The 13,326-nt window shown below is 40.4% G+C and overlaps 1 protein-coding gene across 1 annotated transcript; it reads right to left on the reverse strand.

Moving 5' to 3' along the window:
- Positions 1-670: 670 nt before the first annotated feature.
- LOC124181378 (mucin-16-like) lies at positions 671-13,095 on the reverse strand. The gene is made up of 5 exons (XM_046567895.1): positions 12,215-13,095; positions 10,244-10,349; positions 9,944-10,134; positions 5,543-8,326; positions 671-4,159 (listed from the first exon to the last, which is right to left on the reverse strand). Exons 1-5 carry the CDS (start codon positions 12,237-12,239, stop codon positions 1,299-1,301), a joined length of 5,967 nt encoding a protein of 1,988 aa, XP_046423851.1. The 5' UTR covers positions 12,240-13,095; the 3' UTR covers positions 671-1,298.
- Positions 13,096-13,326: the final 231 nt, after the last annotated feature.

Consider the following 13,326-nt stretch of genomic DNA (forward strand, 5'->3'; position numbering starts at 1 on the left):
AACTACATTTATCCTCAAGATTTAGTGTGAATTGGATTCCCAACATTGTAAAACTTGACGGTGCGAATTCACCTGTAATCCATAATTTGCGAAATCGACATAGTTTCTTCTGCATGAGTAATGGAAGGTGCGAATGTCAACACCGTAGTCCTGGATTGTTCGTTCAAATCCTCGGTAGAATCCATTCTTCTTGGATATTTAAAGCACTATCAGGCTACTGCGGTACGCTTTTTCAAAAATACAAATTACGCGGAGAATATAGTAATGTGGATTTTAAAACTCGAGAGAGAGAACAATCAATGCCACCCAAGAATTCATTTTGTCTCGAACTTCAAGTTTTGATGAATCGAATGCAGGTTAACTTTTAGATTTCGAATACTAAACGATTAAGTTCTCGTAACGACGAAACCAAAAATTAGCAACATTGAAACCACGTTACGAATAATTTGAGTTGAAAAGATCAACGAACTTACTTCACCACGCCAACGAAGTTCTCAACTACCTGTCTAGTAATTATTTCAATTCGTATGTTCCACTGGGATCGCGAAACCTGTCACATCATGCGAACTCTAATCGAGGATGGGGTTCGTTGTGCGTTGCTATGGAGAATATATAACAGAGCTGAGGGGTGGCACACAGAAAATTAAGAGCAGGCGTCGATACCTGGCACTTCAATGAGAATACAATGGAAACTGATATTATGTAGTAATACTGATGCTAATATTCCATACTAAATACTTTACTCGGATAATGAAATGTAAATCAGAGACAAATTAGTGAAAACATTATAATATTAATATGTCAGAGAATTAATATGTAATCGAGGATCAGCGTTGAAAAAACAAATTTAAATCAGTACGATTGTAAACGTTTTTCGGCATTGATAAACATACATAGCTTTCACGTACAAAAATTCAATGTTTCTATGTAATTATCTTTTACACAATTCAGTGGCTGATATAACTTGAAATAACTTGAAATACCTTCGTGGTGATTGACCACACAATGCTATAGAGTCATTTCACATACAGTGCATCAATTGCTTTACCGTTCTGTCTGGAAGTTTTCAAAGATGAATAATATAAAACTTAAATAAGAATTTTCGTATATAAGTTAATTTCTAATTTTCATGAATCGTACAAAACGTTATTACAGTATACACTCACTTAATATATATATATATACAAATTCTCACTCAATATAATATGTATAGTAAGGCCATATATTACAGGTTCTCATGCATATCTTGACCTATAATGCTACGTCAGCTTTATCTTATTATTAAAATTTGAGAGTTTTCAAGTTTGACTCGGTTCCCAGTAGGTACTTGCAGTATCGCGCCAGGGGTCAATGAATTGATTTTCGGTCACGAATCCGTTCAGTACAGCATCTACGTATGCCTTTCGCTCATAGTCAGAGTCGAACGAAAAACTCAACGAGGGAATAAATTCCGTCTCAACGAATGTCTTGATGGGCTTGGGCGTTGTTGTTGTTGTTGTTGTTGATGTTGTTGTTGGAGTTTTCGGTAGCTCAGGACTAGTAGGAGCCGACTGCCAACCAGAGGCTTTCTTTCCGGTTCGATATTGTTCTAGATTGACAAACGGTGACGGAAATTTGTAATTTATATTGGCAGAAGTTGTGGGTGGGGTAAAGTAACTTTGGTGAGTGTCACTCGAAAAGTAGGGTTGTCCAAAATTCTTCGTTAATTCTTCTAAAAGCTGCTCCCTTGAGGGGATAGAAGTTACGGCCGTCTTCTGTGCCGAAGCAAAGAGTGCTTCCAAGGAGCCATTTATATCTTGGGCTAAAAGATTCACGTCACGATTGCTCGTCGAGGACGGTTGGTTGAGGATGGAAAGATAATCAAATTTCGAATTCAGTCTTGAATTCAATGCTACGCTCTGTTCGGTTCCAAAGGGGGATGGTCGTGGTAAAACTTCCGATTTAACTGGGTCTATTTCTTCAGCGCGATTGCCGACTGACTTCGAGCGTGTTATAGTTGCAGGACTTAGCAGCGGATTAGAAAAAATAATCCTCTTGCCACTTTGATTATCTTCCAAAGATATTCTAGGATCAAACAGCAATCGTCCTCCAGCAGTATTAGATTGAACAGTGGGTGCTACAGTTGGTGTTATAGTTGGTGCTATAGCTGGCGCTATAGTTGGTGCTACCGTTGGCTCCAGATTTTGTTCATTCACTGAAGTTTCAATATCATCAGACCTAATGATTTCATAACCTTCCAAACCAGCGAAACCAGGCGATCCGTTATTCTGATGTTGCGCAAGAAGTTTACTTATGAAATCTCCCGATGGATTAAAGTCCTCACCAGCATTGATCGTGAAGGCAATCTCGTATGGCAAATCGTTACTATTGTTGATCGAATCTTCTATTTGGCTCAAGCTCACCGGCAAGCCAGCAGCTGAAATGTTTGGTCGAAGAGCCTGCACACTATCCTTGTTTGATGCATCAAATTTCCCTGTGGTCGTTATACCGGTGATATCTAGGACATTCTTTGGTGTGCTAGATTCAAAACGTACATTACTTTCCGCAGAAGTTGCTTTACTGAAAACATTGGCCATGGTATTTTGCCGATATTCGTTATGAGGAACGATTTCCGAACTAAGCAAACTTGTTGAATCATCAGCTGATTGTGAATTTTGCAGCCCGATGGTCTTTTCGCCTTGTGTATCTAATGATGACTTAACAGCTTGTGAAATCAAAGTCGAAGGAATGGTATAAAACTGAGGATGTAACGAAGCTCCGCCTGTGTGAAAACGTATATTCTCGTTATAACCGGCCGGAATAAACCCTTGAGCGATGGGTCCTCGAGTGTCAGACGTGTCTGCTTCTAAACTTTTTCCGCTCGGGGTGACGAAGGGGTTGTCAAATCTAGGAGGAGATAGAGTAGAGGCTATATTTGGATAACTAGTTGTTGATGATTCCTTGCTGGTACTCTCCACAACAGCAAACTGACTGTTCTTAGTTTCCGGATTCCCCACACTTGAATCGTAGGTAAGATGTTTCACCGGAGGTTGTATTGCCAATTGATCTCCTAGTTGCTGCTGTGGTATCTGGATGGAGTTAAATGCCATGGGCCTCTGATATTCCTTTGGAGATAGATAGAGCTTTCCTGGTGCTGAACTGAACGATGGGTGAAAAGGGTTGGATAAATCATGCAACGGTACGGTCCATGGATCAGGAGTGTTTGAAGTCTGAATCAAAGGCGGTGCTTCGGTTGATGGAAGTATGGCTGGCCTTCGATTGAAAATATCCATCAAGTCTATAGCTGGTAACTTTGGAGGTTGTAGCACGTCAGTAATCAATGGTGGTATATATGGTGATGAAGACGCAACATGTTCTTTTTCAGTATTGCCCACTAGAACACCGTCGGATGAGTTTGAAGAGTTTGGAGTTTTAGAGAGCATAGGTGGATTCTTACATGTTACACTATTAATTTCAGTAAACACACACGGAAATTGTGTCACTGGCATTTCTGTAGATTTAGAAGTTTGAGGAATCGGAGGAGATATCACAGTAGACACGTCCAAAGTCTGTGGTTGATGTATAACAATCATTGAATCCCCTCCCTGTGGGATTTGAGAAATGAACGGTGGTATATTCGGTGGTTTTCCAGAAACATTTTGACTATTGACAGTACTTGGGTTCTGTGCACTGAACGACGGCGTAGATTTTACTGTTCCAGGAATCAAGGATGGTATTCTGGTTGGTGTATTAAACACATTCGTGTCGTTGTTTGCATCCGAAGATTGTGGAATCAGAGGTGGTATGCTATTGGATGATTCAGAAGTTTCTATCTCTATTCTGTCAGTAGTATCCGTTGAAACCACAGCTGAGGTCTCTGTGATCAAGGGTGGTACCCTCGTGGCTGTATCAAAGATGTTCTCATCATTATTCGCATCTGAAGATTTTGGAATCAGAGGTGGTATGTTGTTGAATGGTTTAGAAGTCTCTGTTCTATCAGCAGAATCCGTTGAGACTACACCTGAGGTTTGTGTGACCAAGGGTGGTACCCTGGTGGTTATATCAAAGATGTTCTCTTCATTATTTGCATCTGAAGATTGTGGAATCAGAGGTGGTATGCTGTCGGATGATTCAGAAGTCTCTATCTCTGTTCTGTCAGTAGTATCCGTTGAAACCACACCTGAGGTCTCTGTGATCAAGGGTGGTACCCTAGTGGCTGTGTCGAAGATGTTCTCATCAGTATTCGCATCTGAAGATTGTGGAATCAGAGGTGGTATGTTGTTGAATGGTTCAGAAGTCGCTGTCTCTGTTCTGTCAGTAATATCCATTGAAACCATACCCGGGGTCACTGTGATCGAGGGTGGTACCCCAGTGGTTGTGTCGAAGATGTTCTCATCATTATTCGCATTTGAAGATTGTGGAATCAGAGGTGGTATATTGTTGAATGGTTCAGAAGTCTCTGTTCTATCAGCAGAATCCGTTGAGATTACACCTGAGGTTTGTGTGATCAAGGGTGGTACCTTAGTGGCTGTGTCGAAGATGTTCTCATCATTATTCGCATCTGAAGATTGTGGAATCAGAGGTGGTATGTTGATGAATGGTTCAGAAGTCTCTGTTGTATCAGTAGAATCCGTTGACTCTACACCTGAGGTTTGTATGATCAAGGGTGGTACCCTAGTGGCTGTGTCGAAGATGTTCTCATCATTATTCGCATCTGAAGATTGTGGAATCAGAGGTGGTATGTTGTTGAATGGTTCAGAAGTCTCTGTTCTATCAGCAGAATCCGTTGAGATTACACCCGAGGTTTGTGTGATCAAGGGTGGTACCTTAGTGGCTGTGTCGAAGATGTTCTCATCATTATTCGCATCTGAAGATTGTGGAATCAGAGGTGGTATGTTGTTGAATGGTTCAGAAGTCTCTGTTCTATCAGCAGAATCCATTGACTCTACACCTGAGGTTTGTGTGATCAAGGGTGGTACCCTAGTGGCTGTGTCGAAGATGTTCTCATCATTATTCGCATCTGAAGATTGTGGAATCAGAGGTGGTATGTTGTTGAATGGTTCAGAAGTCTCTGTTCTATCAGCAGAATCCGTTGAGATTACACCCGAGGTTTGTGTGATCAAGGGTGGTACCTTAGTGGCTGTGTCGAAGATGTTCTCATCATTATTCGCATATGAAGATTGTGGAATCAGAGGTGGTATGTTGTTGAATGGTTCAGAAGTCTCTGTTGTATCAGCAGAATCCATTGACTCTACACCTGAGGTTTGTGTGATCAAGGGTGGTACCCTAGTGGCTGTGTCGAAGATGTTCTCATCATTATTCGCATCTGAAGATTGTGGAATCAGAGGTGGTATGTTGTTGAATGGTTCAGAAGTCTCTGTTCTATCAGCAGAATCCGTTGACTCTACACCTGAGGTTTGTGTGATCAAGGGTGGTACCCTAGTGACTGTCCCGAAGATGTTCTCATCATTATTCGCATCTGAAGATTGGGGAATCAGAGGTGGTATGTTGTTGAATGGTTCAGAAGTCTCTGTTCTATTAACAGAATCCGTTGAGACTAGACCCGAGGTTTGTGTGATCAAGGAAGGTACCCTAGTGGCTGTGTCGAAGATGTTTTCATCATTATTTGCATCTAAAGATTGTGGAATAAGAGATGGTATGTTGTTGAATGGTTTCGAAGTCTCTATTCTGTTAGCAGAATCTGCCGAAACTACACCTGGGCTTTGAGTGATCAAGGGTGGTATCCTAGTTGATGTATCAAAGACGTTCTTATCGTTATTTGCAGCTGAAGATTGTAGAATCGGAGGTGTTAAGCTATTAGATGGTTGAGAAACCTGTGTTCGATGAACGACACGTGTGGAATCTGTCCCTGCTGATTCGGCTGATTGTGAGATTTGCCAAATCAGAGGAGGCATCCTGGCTGGTGCAACAGGCATATTTTCGTTATTATGAAAACTCGTAGATTGAGGAATCACAAGTGGTATCCTAGTAGGTAATCGAGAATTCTGTGTTCTATTGGTAACATCCGATAAGCCTCCCTCGGACAATCCGGTGGGTTGTACAGTTTGTGTGATCAGAGGTGGAATTCTGGTTGATGGGTCAAATGCATTTCGATCACTATTTCCATCTAAAGACTGTGGAATCGGAGATGTTGTGCTATTAGATGGTTGAGAAATCTGTGTTCGATTCATAACATCTGTTGAATCTATCCTGACTGATTCGGCTGATTGTGAGATTTGCCAGATCAAAGGAGGAATTCTAGCTGGCGCACCGGAGATATTTTCATTGTTATTAGAGTTCATAGACGAAGTAATTACAAGTGGGATCCTATCAGGCGATTGAGAATTCTGTGTACTATCAGTAACATCCGATAAATCTACCCCTGGCAATCCGGCAAGCTGGGAGGTTTGTGTAATCAGTGGCGGAATTCTGGTTGATGCGTCAATCACATTTCGATCGCTGTTTGCATCCAAAGATTGTGGAATCAGTGGTGGTATCGTATCAGATGGTTGAGAGGTCTGTGGTCTATCAGCAGTATCCGTTAAAACTGCTCCCGGCAATCCGGCTGATTGTGAAATTTGCGAAATCAAAAGTGGCCTACTCGGTGCTTCCAAAGTTTGAGAAATCCGAGGTGGTATCCTGATGGATGATGCAGAAGTCTGTATTCTACTATCAGCATCAGCTCTAACCGTCCCTGACGATCCAATTTCCGAAATCGAAGGTGTTGAAATGCGTGGTTCATTAGAGGTATTTTCATCATATATCGCCCCTGGAGATCGTATTCCTGACGATAGCATAGGTGGCGAATTTTGAGGGATCAACAGTGGAATCATATTGGGTCCTTCAGAAGTTACATTTGCTCTCATAGTATCCTTAGAATTTATTCCTAACGATCCTCCCAGTTGCGGAGTTTGAGGTATCGGAGCTAGCGACATATTCAACGTATTGAAAGTGAATAGTTGGTCACGAATATCGATAGAAGACGAATCTGATGACCCCAAAGGTCGTGGAAGTTGAACAATCAAGGGTGGTATCTTGCCAGGGGAATTAAAGATGTCACTGTCCTCTTTTTTCCCGTCATTTACCAAGCCTGTTTGCAGCGCAGCATTTGCGTAATTATCAACCAAAAACCCTTCCCTTTTCCCAGTAACTCGTGCCCGGAATTCCTCACTTAAGGAATCCTGGTCAGCGTAAAAGTGTTGATAATTTTGTCCATGACTATACGACTCTGAATTAAAAATCGATGGCACTATTTCAACTTCCTCTTTCGTATTTCCAATATTCGATTTATGATTTGACAAGTACGTATCTTGTACCTCCGATCCAAAACTTTCCGTCGGTTTAACGGATTTTGCCACATTTTCATGGTGTTCCTTGTCTGCGGTATCTGATTTTTCACTCGCTTTACGGTTCAAGATGACTGAATTTGTAAAATTATTATTTTCCGGTGTAAGATCTTCGTAAATTACCGTTGGTTGCGATGTTAAAATGTTACTATTTTTACCGTGAATGTAAAGATGATCTGAGCTTCCCAAGTCTTGATCATCATTTTTGTAAGATGTCGTAGAAGGTCTGTATGTAGTTACAGGTACAGTGGGTGAGTATAGTTTTCGTGTCGTTGTAGTAACCGTTGGAACAGTTGGAGCATACGATGGCTGAAATTCTTCTTTGTAAATGTTAACATCGTGATCATCAGAGTTTCGGAAATTTTCCTGTATTACAAATGGTCGTAATGTTGAATAAACCTTCTGAGAATCATCGTTGACATTTTTCTGAATGTAGATAACTGATGAATCTTTAGCTCGATCGTTTAATCTGGAATCCTCGCCCGGACGATTGATCTGAAAGTTTTTCGGCCTAAGCCGGATATTGATAAAATTCTGCTTAGATGGAGTATGATCGTCATTAACATCGTCATTATTCTTTCTCAATCGAGAATTTTCTTGCAATGGAGGCTGTTCTGTATGGTAGTGGCGATAATTTTGAGGGTTTCTTTCACCTGATACTGCAATTCCTTCACGGATGTTTGTTTTACCATTATCTCTGTCTGCAACTTTCGCACTGTTCAGTTGTCTTCCTCTGACTTGTTGATCACTGCTACCACTGTTCGGTTTTGGCAGTTGCATCATTTCGTATGCTTTTTGGATCATTTGTTCCTCATTTGAAGGTATTTTTTGGTGTGGAAAGAAATCATCATTGGGCCCTTCACATTCTACGTTATTCCACCAATCACAGGTAAGCAGAGTTTGCGAAAAAATTGATCCGACTGGGCAGAGGAACGAAGAAACCACCACATTGTGACATACGTGGAAAACCTGACATCCAGCTTCCTCATCAGCATAGTAACCTGAGGGTCAATATAACAATAAATCAATTGCACATTCACTTCTGCAAGTGAGTAGGTATCTTATTTGAATCAAGACATCAGCTTTTTATTAATCTAAGTGCAGTGCGTTAATGGCAAACTGATTCGTACAAGTATTACACACTTCTAAGACGACTCTCGCATTTTAAAAATAATTACTGAGCAGTGAGCAGATGATTCAATGCCTCGGAGATGCTGTGAGAATGTCGCAACGCAAAGTAGCGAAGTTTCTACTCGATGAGGTACCGTGGGCCCCATGAGTTACGTCATTACGATTTAATCAATTTGAATCACAACTTGTTCGACACGAATATCATTTCACGTTAATCCGCGTAGCACGTGTAAGAAGACACCGTTAATATTATAAATAATTAGTTGACGACCTCGATCAGATTATTTTAGAACGAGGTATAGTAACTCTGACCTCGGTAATTAATCAAGTTTATAGTTTTCACTGTGACTCATAGAAGTGCGATTTTCCTTCAGGAAAGTGAGTAGGCTTATTTGCCAGTAACATGCGATGCATAAATCAATATGTTGTTTTATCCATCTGCAGCCTCAGGGAAATTACGTGTACATGCAACCGCGAGCAAAGGTTTGTTGCTTTGAAAGGAGACATGCGGTAGAAGGGGCCATCCCACTTTGACGTGATGCTTGTGGTAAGTGAATACGCGGATGTCCTTGTGGACGGAAAAATTATTCATATTCGTAATTCGTATTCGAGTTGCACGATAGGATGCTGCGATGCCAAAGTGTAACTGCAAAAATGCCAAAATCACTTTCTGAACCACACCCAAACCTCGTATCCTGTGGAGTAATACTTTCACCAGATAGTAATACCCACTTTGGATCACAGGGGTCAATTAACCTGCATGTATGCACGCGATATTCACAGTACACGAATCTCAAAAATTGTGCAAGAAATTTTATTTATTTCTCTTATGATAATAGCCCGAGCTCGATTTTAAATTCGTCGTTCTATAGTTTTATTTTATTTTTTTTAACTCAATACAAGAACACGTGCACATGATATTCATCAAATTCTGGATTTGACAGAGTCGGAAAAACCTGAATATCGAACAAAAGAATACTTGTTAAGGAAATCTGTTATGAAAATCAATTGTATAGATATTTATACTAAACCTGTTCTCACACACAACAATAATAATAATAATAATATTCATGCTAACAATCATAATAGGAGAGTTCCGCGTGCCTGTTCGTTCGAAATGCGTCGCAAAAGAAACGAAATCCTTAGCATCTGTTCTCACGTTTATAAGGTTTTGTTTTTTTTCGCCTCTAGCATGGATGTCAAGGACCCTGCTCTTCCCTGATCCAAGTAATAGTGGTGTCTGTAAGTGACTACGAATACTCGATCCGTGATTCCGCGCGGGAGATCTGGCATTTTCTTTGCTTTCTCAATAGGTCATATTAGCTGCCAAGTATACGAATTCCAAGAGTGGTCTTCGCGCTCAAAGAGAATCCCAGGTGAATGAAGAATGTGAATGATTCATAGACTAATTGTTTCAAGGAACAGTTTGTTAGAATTGATCAATTCAAAGGAAAGATGCCAACGTTATAGTCGACAATTATAATTACCCGACATCCGACCATGACAGGAGAATCTCGTTTTCGGTACGCTGGTGTAGGTTGGATAATTGACTCCTGGTTCACCTGGTACGTTCGACCTGATATCCGAAAATCCCGATTCTACCTGACTGGAGTCGTAGTCACCACTCGTCGAGTCATAGCTATCGTACGATCCATCTTCATCGGGATTAAAGTATTTTCTGTAAAATAATTGCTCTCAAATGATTTGCTCACCCAATGCATTGTCTTTCGTTTTAAAAGAATCGCACAGGACAGCGATTGTATAATTATTTATTTATTATTAATTACCTTCCTCTACTGCCGTCAATTGCTCTTCGAAAATGGAAGCTTTCCTGGATTTCTTGGGCGTTCTCCTGAATCGATTGACCGATGCACAAAACAACCGTAGCGAGAACTAAGAAGATGAGATATCGTTACATCTTTATTAGTGTAAATTAAATCATGAAAAAACTGAGGTAAGAACAGTATTGTATTTCAGTATTGAATGTACGGTTAGTAGTATGCGAAACCAACTATCCAGTCAAGAGCTGTTAAAAAATTAAATAACAACTGGTAACTACCACATAATAAACATCATGCTTTCAAACACGGAGGACCAAATCGGAGTTATTATGATGCTTGGATAGCGTACATTTCCATTGTAACATGTTACTTCCATGATGCACCGACTGAATAAAAAATTCTTGGCATAAAGTGCATAAAAATACAAGTAAGCGGAGGAGATAAAGTTTCCTTTTTCCGTCAGTGTGACAATATTTCTGACTTCTTTTGTAAACGTAATCTACGTTTTATTTTCGTTTTAATGTAGGTCTCCGTCATCGGCAGTACTAGAGAAAGAATGGAAAAAAATCAACTTTCGAATGGCACTTTGTACTTTCACTTGTTCGAAATAATTTGCACTAAATGTTGTGCTAACAGAATAATTCGTCTCCAAATGCGTTAGGTGTTAACGTTTTCAGAGTCATGATAATGGCCTAGTCTTGCAAAATATAACACCAGTTAAGCTATCAAAAAAATAGAAAGCGCGAATGTGATTTGCACATTCTACAATCACCGAAAGATTACGCTAAGTGAGAAAATTTCGCACAGCCCATATTATCTCGCGTACAAAAATTATCGTGAGCTGAACTGAGGAAATTTTTGTAACATTTGCTAACGATTTTATTCAATAGAAATTTCCCACTGGCGTATTTAATTTTTCATTTTTCATTTCTGCAAATTTCATCTTACGCGGAAAACAAAATCGAATTTTTGAAGAAGAAACTTCACGTTACTTTTTAGAACCGTTCGAATATGACAATACCTGATATAGGAAATTCACTTTCTTCCAAATCACTTTAAAACTTCAATCTCTTAACATTCGCACTTAAATACCATATGAACAATATACAAAAGATGCATCATTTTTTTTCTGAATATCACATTATATCATATCACATGTTAGTAAAAACTTTGTGAAATTTCTTATATTTCATGTTATCAACTCCAAAATAATGTCCACCGTAGTAAATATACTTTCACGCTTCGGGCAATCGAGAAAATAAATGTTCAAACACTCGCAGACACGCGATATTGTCCGGAAGATGATTTTATAGATAAAAGGCGTGCGTTTAGGCATTTGGCTGGATTAGCAAAGACGGGAATTTACTCATTGTCAAATTTAATTAAATCCGCTTTCACAATTTCATATTTCATTTGAACCTGTACATCGTAATAAAGATGAAACTAAGTTGATCTTTCAAGTTAGTGAGTAACCGGTTACTTTTAGTTAAACTTTACTTTAAGCTAAATTCAAGGAATCAGGGATAAGCGTAAACAAAGGACAGCAACATTTCTCAGTCTTTTCCCGCTTTTCCATATTGTGACACCTATTTGTTGAAATGACGGGAAGCCTGCAGTATCAAAGTAACGTCGGTTATGATTAGCTGCCGATTTGTAAGGAGCGAAGAAATGGTCTTGGCAACAACTGAGTACAAAAAAAAAAATCAACGTGAACCACTTCCGCAACAAAAATACAGCTTCAGATATTTCGCACTCATCGTTCGCACGTAATACACATTCAATTAAACGAGGAAAACAGTCTACTGCGAACACTGCAACACCGAGTACATTAAATCCTCCTAAAATCCGAGCATCTCCTTGAACAGTCAGCTTGACAATGAGGTAAATTCATTGTCAGGTATTTTCTTTTCGACGCAAACCCGAATTAAGTACCGCCTGCACAAGTAACGAGTCGAAATATTCGTGGGATAAACTTACAAAGGTAACTTTGAGTGGACCGCATGTTGTCCCGGACTCACATCGGGGGGACACCACTAAAATATTTGGCAGCCCGCCGGTCGGGAAGTCTACAACGCACTGTTCCCAGTGCGAGCCAAGGATCTCTCAGCTTCTTCTTGCTCGTCCAGATACCGAGAAGGGGGATCCGGCAAGGATGAGGGAGTTAATGAACGACAGGCCGACCACCGGTCGTTTTGGCTGGTCAAATTTAGTAGCCACACACGAAACACCGTCCCTAAGTGTCGTGGGCGATCACTAGGGCACCAAATCGTGTAATATCGTCGCCTACTGCTGTTCCCGGTTACTCAATTGTCCATCATTCCCACGAAATCGAGTAAACCCATCCGGTTCTCAAGTGATCAGAATTACGATTGATTACCGAAAAAATGACGATACTTTGCATCGTCTGGTAGATCGGTATCCATACCGCGTAAAACGACGTTACTTTCTTTGCCCGTGTAACGAAGATCGCGGACTTTGATGATAATTCAAGTGGTTGTTTTTTTTTTTCGTGACATGCTTGAAAGCAAATTGAAAGGTTAGATTCAACTGCTTTTGAATTCTACGCTTATTCTAAACACACCAATGCGCACACCTACAGTAATTGGACACTTCAAAGAAGACCCGAGTGATTAGTTTTTACACGTCTTAACTCCCCGCATATTTCTCGACTAATTATCCTGCCAACTCTTCACGATTTCTTTTGAAAAGGGTCAAGCGGCCCTCAGATGGGACAGTATTCTGCACAACAGGTAGAAAAAGCTGTAGAAGCCAGACTGCGCGACATACATTCATGTATAAACCGGCCCAACCCGAGGCAATCAAAATCCAAGCCAGCCAGCCTCTGTGAATATTGGCACAAAGATTCTCACGTACTTGTATATGAGGCTGCACGTATACCATCAGCAGCTGGGCCATGGATGTAATACTTTCGATTACATAAGTTCGATGACATTGCCTCAGTTCTGAGCGTTGCGTCTTCGGAGCAGCTTTCGAGTTACGCAATATACGAAGCGCGGGTCGAACTCGTCATACTTTAATGGTATATATAGACGAACAAAGATTCAGCACCCAAATTTGATGGCGTTAAA

The sequence above is a fragment of the Neodiprion fabricii genome, chromosome 1 (assembly GCF_021155785.1).
Source record: "Neodiprion fabricii isolate iyNeoFabr1 chromosome 1, iyNeoFabr1.1, whole genome shotgun sequence".
NCBI lineage: Eukaryota > Metazoa > Arthropoda > Insecta > Hymenoptera > Diprionidae > Neodiprion > Neodiprion fabricii.

Excerpts from the sequence above, each read along its gene's own strand:
- LOC124181378 (XM_046567895.1), bottom strand. The coding sequence starts at position 12,239 with ATGCGGTCCACTCAAAGTTACCTTT. Across the intron at positions 10,135-10,243 it reads ATTGACGGCAGTAGAGGAAG|AAAATACTTTAATCCCGATG; the intron begins GTAATTAATAAT and ends ATTATTTTACAG. Across the intron at positions 4,160-5,542 it reads CTTGATCACACAAACCTCGG|GTGTGGTTTCAACGGATACT; the intron begins GTCTAGTCTCAA and ends CAGAGACCTCAG.